Genomic DNA, 13104 nt, shown 5'->3' with positions numbered 1-13104 from the left:
TGAGTTCTAGGGGGCCATGAGAGGGAAGAGTGAAGTAGGTAAAAATATTTATTAGTTGGTCAATCACTTTGTTTAGTAACATCTGTTCTGAAATTGGGGGCAGGGGGAAATCCAAGCAACTTACATTTGTTTTTTTGGGAAATATTTTCCCTCTTCTAAATTCCCTATTGGATTAAAATAATGTTTTCACTCTAATGTCCTTAATATTACAAATAACACTGAAATATTGGGACAGAGGATTCTTAATAGCTGGTTTACTTAAATGCAAGATTCTTTTTTTTTATTATTTAAACTTTGCAAGCCTTTCTTAAATCCTTTTTTCGTCAGCTTTCTAGTTCTGTCATAGTGGGACCTCAAATATTGCAGATTACAACTCTTTTTTTTTTCCCATTAGTAATTTCAGAAGATATTTATATATTGGTCTTGAAAGTTAGCATGTGTGGGGGACTGAGGTTTGTAATTATTTTAATTAAGTCTAAAGTTCTCTAAGACTGGACACGTGTTCCCAGTCTGAACTCTGCTACAGTCTGAAGGCCATCCTGAGAAAGGTGCCTCAGGTTTGTTACAGGTAATGATCTTTTGTCAAAAGAGTTGGTAGAGTTTTTGATCTTGTGTGCTGACAAAAGGATTTAAACAGAATAATCAAATTAAATCTCTATTTCTATTGATAGCAGGGGCAGCACTTTTTTTATTTCGAAGTGTTTTCCCTTTCCAGCAGGAAGCTGTACGTTTCCTTCCCTCATGCTGCCTGGAAACAAAATGGTGCGTGGCTTAGTACACGATCACCAGGCGAGCGGGGGGGGTTCCCTCCTCTCTGGCCGGGACGCCGTCCCCACGGGCCCGGGCCCGGCCGCCAGCCACCGTTAACCGGGCCGCGCCGTCCCCTTCCCCGCAGGGAGGGCCCCGGCCCCGCTGCCCGCGGACCCGGGGGGTCCAGGCCAGGCCCGGCAGCCGCCGGGGTGCGGGGGTCCGCCCCGCGGGTCGCGGGCTGCCGCGGGAGGGGTCGGCGGCGGGGGCAGGGCGCTGGCGGCCCTGGCTCGCTGTCCCGCCGGGCCGGGGCGGGGCGCAGAGCCGCGTTCCTGCTGGGGTGAGGTGCTTCAGCCGAGACACAGGGGGGCGAGCGGGTGGGCCGGCGGGGTCCCCGGCCGGCGGCCGCTCTCCCGCAGCTCCCCGGGCAGGACAAAGGTTGGCGCAGCTCCCGCGGAGTCCAAGGGTTGCTCCTCCGTGCAGGGCGGAGGCCGAGGCTCCGTGCTTCCAGCAGCCGGGCAGGCACCGGGACCCGGAGCGGGCGGGAGACCGAGCGAGCGAGCGAGCGTGCGTCTGTGGGTTTGTTGTGCGTTTCTTAACGCGGGAGTTCTGAAGGCCGTCACCAGGCAGAAAGGTTATGTCTGCTTTAACGTTAAGACCTACTAAAATACTTCTTGTCTTTTGCAGACGTGGATTTAGAGCTCCTTGGACAGGGATTCAGCAACTCTGTTCCTTAGGAAATCATTCCTGGTTAGCAACGTACCAGGTTAGGCTACTGTTGGGATTTGGCTAAAAAAATACTCCTAGTTAATCAGCTTTTCATACCTTTGTGTTCTGAACAGATTGAGTGCCTCTGTCTAGAAGTCTTTCTTGTGGGGGGCTGCAGACGATGTAGTCAACAAGAAACTATGATGTAAGAAACCTGGACTGGCTTAGTGGGTTTTCTTTGCCTGTTTAGTAAGTGTAGGAAACTGCTCTCCGGTATCTGAACGCATTTTGTTGCAAGAATTACTGCTTCTGGTGTCAGAATACAGGTAAGATCATCCAGCTTCTCTTCTTCTCCTAGAGACAAGATGTCTTCCAGAAATGACTGTCAACCCCAGACGTTCACCAAACCAGCACTTGGTGAAAAAGAAGTGACTGAATTGGTTGACAGGGTGTTTGGATTAAAGGTGTCTTGGATCAGGCCGCTCCCCAGCTATGACGATCAGAATTTCCATGTGCGTGTCTCAAGAAACGAAGGTGCGGCTGAAGGTGCTGATGAGTATGTCCTCAAAATCACCAATTCGGAAGACAGCCAGGAGCCTGACCTCATTGAAGCGCAGACCCAGGCCATGATGTTTCTCAACGCTGAAGGCTTTCCTTCAGCTGCTCCTTACCTTACAAAAGATGGTAACATAATGTCGCTGGAGTCAGGAGGTGGGCGATTACAAGCACCTTTACTGCCCTACTATCACCCTTAGCTTGGCAGTAGCTTGCTATACGAGATGCCATATATACACACTAAAATAAAACTCTAGGCTTATTTTTAAGTATTAAGGGATGTGTATCAGGTGACCTGTATGTCTAGCCATAATAGTCCAAACTTAAAATACCAGAAGCAAAGCAAGTCAGAGAGAGTAATAATTAACTATGAAAGTACTTAGAAAATAACTTCAGTATAATGAACTTGAGAAAACATTGATCTGACCTGCCCGTACACAAGAAAAGGAAACAACAGCCCCATTGACTAAATGATGTTACAAATTATTTGCCTGCAGAATGGTGTGAAATAGAGTTCTAGCCCATCTGTGATGCCGGAACAAATTGCTTTAACTGCGCCTGGAAGAAAGAGTGCATTAACATTTTGCTTTTATTTTCACTGTAACTTCCATATAAAAGTTGGGGTTCCTGAGACCTCCTGTTCTGCTGTGAAACTGTCTAAGTGGGTGTTTGCGGGCACTGGAGGAAGCCAGCTCTATGCAGAGTCGATTCTGAGCACAAGGACTACAAGTCCAGCATAGATTGCGAGTGTGTTAAGGTTTGCATGTCATCGTACAACGTTCTGGTAAATCGCATCTTTGAATGAAATCTGTTTTATCAGCTACATGTGATGACTTCTACACTGGAATAAACCTTTTTTGCCTCTTAAATTAACTAATACTTAATAGCACCTATTGAAGCGACTGACTGCATCTCTCTCTGCTTGTTAGATACCGGACCTGGGAACAAAAAGTACATGGTCAGACTGCTGACTTACCTGCCAGGTACGCCTGTGGCAAAAATTGCTACAAATACTCAGATTTTCTACGAGATCGGTAAGCTAGCTGCCAGTTTGGATAAAGCTCTCTCAGAGGTGAGTTCTTGTTGCTGCAGCCTCGCAAACTTCTTCCTCAATTAATTTCTCCTCTGTATTTCTTGTTCTTGCTGTCTACTTTCCTGATCTGCAAAATTCAAGTTGGTGAATGCAGATGTCAGTTTAACTCATCTTTCAGGTGCCAACGTCCAAGCTGGCTGTCAGTAAAGCATTTCCCAAGTAACATGACCAGCTGGTGCTTATGACAGGGTATTGGTGATCCTCTTGCAATGCATTTTTGTGCCAGGAACAGGGCAATAAGGAGTTCTTTTTAGCAAAACTTGCCTGTTTGGTATTTTCAAACCTGGCAAATAAGGAGAGCGAACCCTAGGGTGCTCAAATTAGAAGCATATAAAGCTTGTTTTAAAGCATTTTTGTATAGTGCACATCAGGCACAGCTGGCTGATCTATTACTTTGAAATCATTTTGACTTGCTGTCTTTCTCCTGGTCGTCAGAACTGTGACCATTTAACACTAGTAGCGGTTGGTTCCTTCTCTACAATGCCAACTGTGCCAACAGAGATTTGTGACACTTCTCTCATTTGCACCGCTTCCAGTCAAATAATCTTAATGCAAAGTAAGTTCTTTCTTTACTCTGTAATTATACAGGATAATAAAGCTGATAAATCTGCCAGTAATTAAGTTTGATACATAAAAGAACTCTTGCCTTGTTTATTGCCTTTCATTAACCTTTCCTTCTCGTGTTCTGCCTGTGGGCTTCAGACAGTTATGGAATGTGAACTGCCAGCTTTACTAACCACATTCTTAAATTGCAAGAGCATTTTTCGGTTGGGAAAGATAATTTACTGTTGCCTTCTAACACTCTGATAACGCTCTTGTAATGTGATTAAAACAATTTATATAGACCAGCTAGTGTCAAAATATGCCTATGACCCATCCTGCCAAGGAGGAAATAGTTGATGAGAAAGCAAATTTTGATGGAAAAGGCTCTTTATGTCCTTAACATACGGATTATCATCTACCAAGGGTTGTCATTTAAAAGAAAGAAAATTACAATCATTACTGTCAAAACTTTAAAATATCATTGACACTAAAAATAATACCTAAGGTATTAAGTTTTCTGATGACAGATCAGAAAATACGGCCTGTCTTTTCTACCCAGTTATTTACTTTGTCAACTTGATAGCACAGTGATATGCCATGCTTTGTTTTGTGCACAAAACAGTATTCCACCACTTTCTGTTGGCGCTTCCTTTTGCTTGGCTGTGCCTTACATCCTCGAAATGGAAGTAGGTTCAGTTTATGGCTGTGAAGTGACTGTCTATGGTGTTACAGTAACAAGGGCTGATGACTTTTTATTACCCTTCACACACCTGGTGTAACCTATTTATAGCTTGCTGGAGTATCTGCTTTCTGCTGGGAAGATGGCAGTGGTTGCTTACCAGATGGCATTTTTGGTTTGGGCTTGATTCTTGTTCCTTACTTTTTCATGCATGGTTACAGTTTTGACTATCATTTAGCTATCTTTAAGAGCCTTAATTACAAGCATGGCATTCTTTTTAAGAGGAAGCCAGCTACTCTTGTGGGAAGTTTTTTTTATTTGCCCTACACACTGGTAGAATCTGGCCCACAAGCTGCCTTAATAAGCATTAGAGGATTCAAGGATAGGCGTGGTATGCAGTAGGAGAGATGCTTTTCCTCCCTGAATGTCACTTTCCAAACCACCTTTTTCATTTGCTAGTGAGAGGGAGGTTAAGGGCCTTGTTTGCTTAAGGTATTTATGCTATCTATGTACAAAGGCAAATTTTCGTAATAATAAAGCTCTGGATTTTTCATGTACCAGCAGATCCTAAGGCTCATCCCCAGAAGCTGCCACCTTTAAACACACAGCATGCCTGTTCCCGGCCCACGGGCAGGTTTTGTGTCTCTTCTGCTCCAACAGCTTTCTGTAGTGCCAGCTGTGCAATCCAGGCTCTGCCAGCATGGGACTCTGGCCTTGGCAAGGCCTCAAAGTTGCTACAGCATGGCACGTTACAGAAAGTCAGTATCAATTTTACTTACGTGATGAATGACTTAAGGTAAACTTTGTACCTAAAGAATGGGGAAAAAACCATTCGGGTTGTATGTAGATATTAAGATGCTTGCCTTAATCGTTCTTCACGTTATTCTTTTACTTGTTGATATAAAGCAATAGTCAAAGTCATGGTGCTTTTCAGCGAGTCTCATTAGGAACCTGTGAAAGTTAATAGGGGCTTTGAATTAAGCACTTTAATAATAAAAACAGGATTTCTACTTATGGCCTATTTTATCTTGCACTTTTTCCAAAGAAATTTCATCATCCTTCAGTAAAAAGTCTGCATCGAGGTCAGTTCATTTGGAACCTGGCAAACGTTCCCCTTCTAGATAAGTACATCTATGCCTTGGGCCAGAGCAAATACCGTGAAGTTGTGGAACAAGTTATTGAGCAGTTTAAAGGGAAAGTAATACCCAAGCTAAGCAGTTTTCGAGCCTGTGAGTATTTTATTCTCATTGTAATTATGTTGAACTGAGACACTGAATTTTCTTACAGTTTGAGTCTGGGGAGAAGGCAAAAAAAAACCCCAGACCAAAAAAGTCTCCTTTATCCCTAGCTAGACATGTGCAAATACTGTGCTGAATGAACACAGAGCAGAATAAGCCAGAAGGAATATGCTGTCTGGAGTCAGGCTCAGTTCTTGATCTTTCTGATGCGTTTGCTTCCAGTTAAGGTGATGATTTTTATGCTGTTATATCAGCTTAATAGGAATACATGGAGTACGCTACTTCCTTTCATAAAGGCCCAAATAACTATTTAATTATAATTTTGGAATTCAGCTCACATTGATGTTGATGATAATTTGACAATTTGATAATTTGAAAATTGCTATTCTGTGTTTGGAAAACATGTAGCATATCACAGGTAGTACCAGACCAGAGCAAGATCTCGTAACGCTCCCTTTATCAATTGCTGCCTGGTCCGCTGTCAGTGGAACGGAGGTTCCTAGGAAGCGGTAAGGCTGTGAAAGGCAACACTTGATGCTGAGAGAGATTAGTATGGTTTTGTAGTTGAGTGTTCGTTTGAGCCTCTTTTTAAAGCTGTTTCACTGGGAAATGGGAAAAAAAAGTTAGATTCTGCTGTTTAATAATTATTAAATACTGTTTCTATTTCTTCTGTGTTTAGGTATCAATCACGGAGATCTTAATGACCACAATATTCTGGTAGACTCCAGTTCTGCATCCCTGGAGAATCCTCAGTACAGAGTGTCCGGTATCCTGGATTTTGGCGATATGAGTTATGGGTATTACGTATTTGAAGTTGCAATCGCTATCATGTACATGATGATCGAGAGCCCCGATCCTCTGAGTGTTGGAGGGCATGTTCTGGCAGGGTTTGAAAGCGTCCTGCCCCTCACCGAGGAGGAGAGAGGTGCCCTCTTTCTCTTGGTGAGCGGGAGGTTCTCTCAGTCCCTTGTCATAGCAGCCCACACCGCTCTGCTGTACCCAGAGAATAAGGAATACCTCATGATCACAGCCAAAACCGGATGGAAACACCTCATGAAAATGTTTGAGGTGGGCCAGGAAGCTGTGGAGAAGACATGGTTTGAGACTGCCAAAGCGTATAGGAACCACGCACCTGCCAGGTCGATCGATGGCTGCTGAGGTACTCGCACGGTGACACCTGACTCTACTGCAATAAAGGCGGCGCTGCCCGCGCCGGAGCGCATCCGCCGCCGTGTGTTCGCAGGCAGGGGCGGGGCGGGAACCGGGCCCAGGGTCGGTCTCTCCTCCCTGAGGCGGCGGTCGCGGCCCTCGCCTCAGCGGGCCCGCCTCGCGCGCCCGCACCGGCCGCTGCGGCTTTCTGGGCCGCGCTGGCCCCGCTCCGGGCCGCGGGCTGGCGCGATGGGGGCGGTACCGGCCGCCTCTCCTCACCGCGCCAAGGGGGCGGCGCGGGGGGCGGCCCGGCCGGCCCCTGCGCCGCGCGGGCGGCAGCTACGGCGGCCGCCCGGGGGAGCCGTTACGGCGGCGCGGCCCCGGCCCCGGCCCCGGCCCTAGCGGCGCGCGGGCAGCCGTTAGGGCGGCGGTGGCCGTTGCGCGCGCGGATCCGCCCGGCGGGAGCGCGGCCACACGCACGGGCACGAGCGCCGGCCCCGCCCGGCGTCTGTAGGGGGACGCGGCCCCCGGCCCCGCCCTAGTCCGGCACACGGCACCGCGCAGGCGCGGCGGCCATTTCCGACGCAGCGGTGAAGGTTTGGGCGCGGCTGTAGCGCCCGGTTCTTCCCCGCCGGACGGGAGTCGTCGCTCTCCCCCCGCCGATCGGACCGCTCCGGCCTGCCGTGAGTGAGCGCGGGCGGGCGGGCGGGCTGGGGGGAGCGGGGCGCACCCCTGCGCGCCGCGGGAGGCGGCGGGGCCCTCGCCTTCCGCCGCGGTGAGGATGACTCTGCAGTGCGGCCGCGGCGGGGGGGGGGCGGTGGGCCGGGCGCGGCTGCAGCGCCCTCTGGGGCTCCGGGCGGCGGGCGCTGGGCGCCGGTTAACGTGCGTTGTGCTGTCTTGCAGGCCCGTTTCCCTTCTGCCCGCCGCGCGGCCCCGGCACCATGGTGAGTGGCAGCTGCGGGCCGGGCCCGCCTTCCCCGGGGCTTTGCTGAGCCGCGGGTCCTGTCGAGTCACGGCGCGGGCGGCGGGCGGTCGCGCTGCGGAGGGGCCGTGTCCGCCCCTGCGGGGCCGGGCGGGGGCACAGCCGTGTCCGTGGGCCAGGCCCGGGTGTGCGGTGGTAGCGGCGTCGCTTTCTTACCGTGGGTACCTAACTGAGGTCACGAAGCGATCGGGTTTTTTCTGTGCGGCTCAGAGCGTCTCTAACTTTAGAGTGTTGCGTTCTGACAAGAGAAGGATGGTGTTTAATGAGCTATTGCTTTTTACAGTCTCGAAGATATGACTCCAGAACTACCATATTTTCTCCAGAAGGTATTTTTTAACCCCACGCTTTCAAGTAAACTCTGACTGTTCTATCTAGCTTCTCAAAACTAAGTCACAAACTGCTTGTACAAAGGTTGGTTGTTTATAGCTTCTTTCCATCCATATGTGAGTTACAGCAATCATATATACCTGCTAGAAGTAGCGCCCAATTCTGTAATGACACCAAGGGTCCAAAGTGGAGGCATCCAAATTTGTTCTAGTTCAAGCAATAATGAGACTGTGCCCCATTAGTGAGCAATACCACCTGCCACGTTTTTGAAATAACTTGAGCAAATCTTCACCATTCATCTTTTATTCGAGGATGGATGGATTTCATTACTGTTCCCTACCCCCTGAGAATGCATAATATCCCACTGGTGCAATCACACTTCTCCTTGTTATTCTTCCACATGCTGAAACAAGTACGTACAAGCCATGCTTTCCTATTTCTTAGATGGGATGGACTTGAAAAGTCTAGTATCGAATATTTTGATTAGTGAAAATATATTTTGGCTCATTCTGCTGCAGCAGAGAGTTCTGTAGATTTTTTTTTTTTTTTTTTTTTTTAAAAGAAAGGGGTTTTCTCCACATTGGCGGTGCCATGTATTACCTTCTCAGATCTTTCCTTCTCTGACTCCTTCATCCTTTTCAACCAATTAATTTACTATCAACTGGCAATAGACTGAAAAAGTAAGACTAGGTTATACAATGAGCATCTGTCAGATTCTTGCAAATTTAAGTCACCTTGCGTACGTGGTCTTGTTCAGTGTTACTTTTTTGATGTTACTAATTTAAATCCTTTCCTAGGTCGCTTGTACCAGGTTGAGTATGCAATGGAAGCAATTGGACATGCAGGTACTTGCTTGGGAATTCTAGCAAATGATGGTGTTTTGCTGGCAGCAGAGAGACGCAACATTCACAAGCTTCTCGATGAAGTGTTTTTCTCAGAGAAAATATACAAGCTTAATGAGTAAGTTGAAATGATGATCAGATGTCCAGTGATGTATCAGTGATTGCTGTTATTCAGACGTTTTGGCGCTGAACCTGGTTTTATTTCATTTGAAGTGTTAGTATTCTTTTTGTGCAGTGTTTTAGACAGGTATGACCGTTTTGTCATTGTTCGCTTTGGTAGTTCTCCTTCTAAAGTAGAAGCATCACTTTTTTGTTTTTAACCTCTAGCAGAATTTTCTAGGTGGCATAGTCTGTTTGTTGGTACTTCCCCTTACAAGGTAATGTTATTGCAGCACTTAAGAAAATTGGGCATTCTCAGTTTTACAAAATACCATTTCGGCAGCAGAATAAAGAATGCACACAAAAATCCCCCTCCTATTGCAGCTCAGTGTCCTCTCCCAAGTCTTTGGTTTTCTTTTGTGATTTCAAGGGAACAAGATAATTAGGTAAAACATGCCTTAGGTTTCTTTGCTACAATAGTAGCAGAGATGACCTATGTCCCTATTATGATGTCCTTTTTAGTTCCCTGGAAGTTGGATTTGCGACATCAGAGCGAAGAGTGTTATGGATTATGCCCTCTTGCCTGTAGGGGAGGTAGAGCTTCATCCTTGCCAGAAGGTGCACGTGAAACACAAACAGCTTTTCATCCTCTCAGCCTCCCATTCTGTATTGATCTTGAAAGCAGCTAGAACTGTAGGAAGTACTGGATTTTCAAGGAGGCTGTGTAACAGTGCACTGGAGTAGTCGCCTAGGCCAGCTCCTCCGTCTTCTGAAAAATTCTTAAGTTCATTTGGAAAAAATAACCTGGATTATTTTTCTTGAATCTTTTCTGTGTAGTGAAAGCTTTCTAGCAATATCGGATTGGGCAAAAGAGATCTTAAGAGCTAACAAAACAAATAAGGATGTGAAGGGCTTATTTTTCTTACGATCAAATGAAGATCACTGAGTTTCAGTTACACGGATGCAGTGTGTCAGCCAGCAACTTCCACTGAAGGCCTGTCACATCTGTGTGGCTCCTTCAGTATTCTGGTGTGCTGTGTCAACTGGCCTCCTGACAGGCACTTGTACGTAGCTCATGGCTCTTGAGAAGACGCTCAGGACTTAATCGTTATTTTTGGTGTGATCCTCCTCTCAGAACTAAACCTGTAATTAACATACTGACCCGCTTACTTTTGGCTGTCTGTCTCTGCTCTTACGAAATGGTTACATAGCATTTTTCGTGTATCCTAAATGCGGGAGCTGATGAACCTCTTTTATACAGCAGCTACGTCGTTTTGATCAGGAAAGCCCAACAGTGGGTGTTCTGCTTGAACCGCTGTATGAAGACGTGACTATTTGTTGGAGATTTATAGGAATTCAGTTAATTTGTATGCTTATATTGCAGGGATATGGCTTGCAGTGTTGCAGGAATAACTTCAGATGCCAATGTTCTAACAAATGAGCTGAGACTGATTGCGCAGAGGTAGGTCTGTTGATAGTTAATATGGTTTTGCTTGCCTGCGCTGTCAAGATTCAGTTTTCTTTATGTATTAAATCAAAATGAACATGTGTTTAGTAGAGCAGAAGTAGATCGTTTGAGATAAAACAGCTACATCAAGGAGGCTCTAACCTAGGAGCTTGTTTTGAACCAGTTTTGAAACCTTTTTTTTTTTCCCCCTCTTTCACGTTAGGTATTTGTTACAATATCAAGAGCCCATTCCTTGTGAACAACTGGTGACAGCACTATGTGATATCAAGCAGGCTTATACGCAGTTTGGAGGTAATGAAGTGTGATGAACCATTGTGTGTTTAAATGTCTAAAGAATGATTCTGTTACATAATTTGAAGCACCTGAGTCTCTGGACAGTTCCACCAAATTCTTCTGTAACAGGTTATACTGGGAAAAGCAAGAGCCAAATTTAAGAGGGGAATGGGCAGTCATGGTTACTGTTTTGCTACTTTTTAGCGATTGAAAAATTGATGGCTGAGATTTTGGCCTATTGCATAGAATGCTTTGAGTGCTCTTGGATTTAGTGAATGCCCTCAAAAGACCAGCAGAGAATTGTTTGACATGTAACCTTTCGACATTTTGGGCCTATCCAGCATAATGGCACAATGAACTGTGAATAAGACTTTATGTAGGGGTATCAATATTGTAATGCTTTAAAAAATACTGATTCTGTGGATTAAGCCAACATGTTAGAAAATGATGTTGTAAATAGTGTTCCTTAGTAGGTGAACTGATGATTCTGATATTTTACATATATGTAGCGTGAAAGAATGACCTTTTTATATACCTGGCTTTTGACACTGTTAAGTGATATGCTCTAACAGCTAATCTACATACTTTAAATATTAAGTTTTGATTGAAAGTCCTGAGATGATAAATTACAATTTGCAGAGATGGAAATGAGCTGCTCTTCAGGTTAAATGGAATAAACCTCTGCTGCCCCCCCCCCCCCCATCACTTAGAAAGAAATGCTGGCGTGCTTATCTCAAGCAGCAGAAGTGCGGAACAGTCTGTTAAATCCTAGTTCACAGGAATAGATTTGAAAAAGGAAATAAAAGAAACTAATTGTCACTTATGACCAATCTTGTTACTAAATTAAGACTGCTAATAGCCTTCTCTTCAACAGGAAAACGTCCTTTTGGTGTTTCGTTGCTGTATATTGGCTGGGATAAGCATTATGGATTTCAGCTGTACCAAAGTGATCCTAGTGGAAATTACGGAGGGTGGAAAGCCACATGCATTGGGAATAATAGTGCTGTAAGTGCTGGGGTTTTTTTTTCCTCTCAAAAAGTCAAGCAAAAAAAAGTGTAAATTGCACTGTACTAATTAAGCTGAGTTGTTGATTACTAGTGCAGAGCAGAAACAGCTAACTGTAGAAACACTGCTGTTACTCATGTATTGAAATTATCTGGGAAAAAGCAACTGTTTGGTTGATTGCCCAAAGGTATCCTTTTCATTTCTGTGACATTTATAGGCAGCTGTGTCAATGCTAAAGCAAGACTACAAAGAAGGAGAAATGACCTTAAAGACTGCACTTGCGTTAGCCATTAAGGTTCTCAACAAAACCATGGATGTTAGCAAACTCTCTGCAGAGAAAGGTAAGCAGTTTGCTAATACGGGGTAACACCCTTTGCTTAAAAAAAGAAAATGTAGTGAACATGTATACACTAGATTTGGTTTATTGGATTTTTAGCTGTCCTGTGAAAAATGTTTTTAGAAGATGCAGCAGCTCTCAGCCGTGACTTTTCTAAGAGGCATACAGATAGCTTACTTGAGGATGATCCAACGTGGTCAGCTCCGGGGGCTAGACCACAGTTCAGGGATCGTAGGCCACATTGGTGTGGTAGCAGAAATGGCTGCGTGTTTGGTAGAAGAATCACTGGAGAGGTATTAACGCACTCGTGTACGCTGCTGCGGAAGAGGACTGCTGCTGTCTGGCTTGCCAGTCAGGCTTTTTTGTAGAGGCAGGACAAGAGCCTTCTGCTTCCTTGTCAGTTGTAACCACGAATCTTACCCTTCTGATGATTGCTCTCTCTAAAGCACAAAATGTAACGCCGCTGTCTGTTCCATATGTTTCAGTTGAAATTGCAACACTGACAAGAGAGAACGGAAAGACAGTAATAAGGGTTCTGAAGCAAAAGGAGGTGGAACAGTTGATAAAACAACATGAGGAGGAGGAAGCAAAAGCTGAACGTGAAAAGAAGGAAAAAGAACAAAAAGAGAAGGATAAATAGAATATGAACTCAAGTGTTCTGTAGATAATATAGGGCCTGCTTCAGTAAAAGATAATCTGGATTTCTGTTTTGTAGAAGCCTACAAATATGCCATGGAGGACCCAGAATTACTTTTGATGAACCAGGTCCTTAATCGTCATTCAGATAATTAGTTTACTGCTCCTTATATTGACCAATAATTGCTTTAATTCTTGAACACTCTATTTCTTTCATCTTCTATTTTTTATTATGGAATAAAATTTAAGAAGAATAGTGATGGGTGTCTTTATTTCCTCAGTAATGCCTGAATATGCACAATCTTGAGGGATTTAATCGCTTTAAACCATTAAAACAAGGTATATGCTAGTTGGTAAAGAACAAATATGGTGTTAGAATTGTTAGAATTTTGTGTGTATGTGTGGGTTTTCCTTTTAAAGTAG

The 13104-nt window shown here is 45.2% G+C and overlaps 2 protein-coding genes across 4 annotated transcripts; both read left to right on the top strand.

The window, feature by feature from the left end:
* The first annotated feature begins 1257 nt into the window (after window positions 1-1257).
* Window positions 1258-7638, top strand: HYKK (hydroxylysine kinase). Of its 2 annotated transcripts, XM_059823798.1 has the most exons (6): window positions 1258-1513; window positions 1814-2166; window positions 2940-3082; window positions 5371-5554; window positions 6243-6722; window positions 7616-7638. In XM_059823798.1, the coding sequence occupies exons 2-5, from the start codon at window positions 1821-1823 to the stop codon at window positions 6719-6721; spliced, it is 1152 nt and encodes a 383-aa protein (XP_059679781.1). In that variant the 5' UTR covers window positions 1258-1513; window positions 1814-1820; the 3' UTR covers window position 6722; window positions 7616-7638. The 2 variants fall into 2 exon arrangements, with proteins under 2 accessions (XP_059679781.1, XP_059679780.1); XM_059823797.1 differs by lacking the exon at window positions 1258-1513 and having other exon boundaries at window positions 1609-2166.
* PSMA4 (proteasome 20S subunit alpha 4) lies at window positions 7622-12937 on the top strand. Of its 2 annotated transcripts, XM_059823799.1 has the most exons (8): window positions 7622-7656; window positions 7978-8020; window positions 8819-8981; window positions 10347-10424; window positions 10633-10721; window positions 11578-11708; window positions 11926-12049; window positions 12531-12937. In XM_059823799.1, the coding sequence occupies exons 1-8, from the start codon at window positions 7654-7656 to the stop codon at window positions 12683-12685; spliced, it is 786 nt and encodes a 261-aa protein (XP_059679782.1). In that variant the 5' UTR covers window positions 7622-7653; the 3' UTR covers window positions 12686-12937. The 2 variants fall into 2 exon arrangements, with proteins under 2 accessions (XP_059679782.1, XP_059679783.1); XM_059823800.1 differs by lacking the exons at window positions 7622-7656; window positions 7978-8020 and adding an exon at window positions 8027-8105.
* The last annotated feature ends 167 nt before the right edge of the window (window positions 12938-13104 follow it).

The sequence above is a fragment of the Gavia stellata genome, chromosome 13, assembly GCF_030936135.1.
Source record: "Gavia stellata isolate bGavSte3 chromosome 13, bGavSte3.hap2, whole genome shotgun sequence".
Lineage (NCBI taxonomy): Eukaryota > Metazoa > Chordata > Aves > Gaviiformes > Gaviidae > Gavia > Gavia stellata.
Note: the sequence above shows the minus strand (reverse complement) of the source record. Positions and strands in the feature narration are given on the sequence as shown.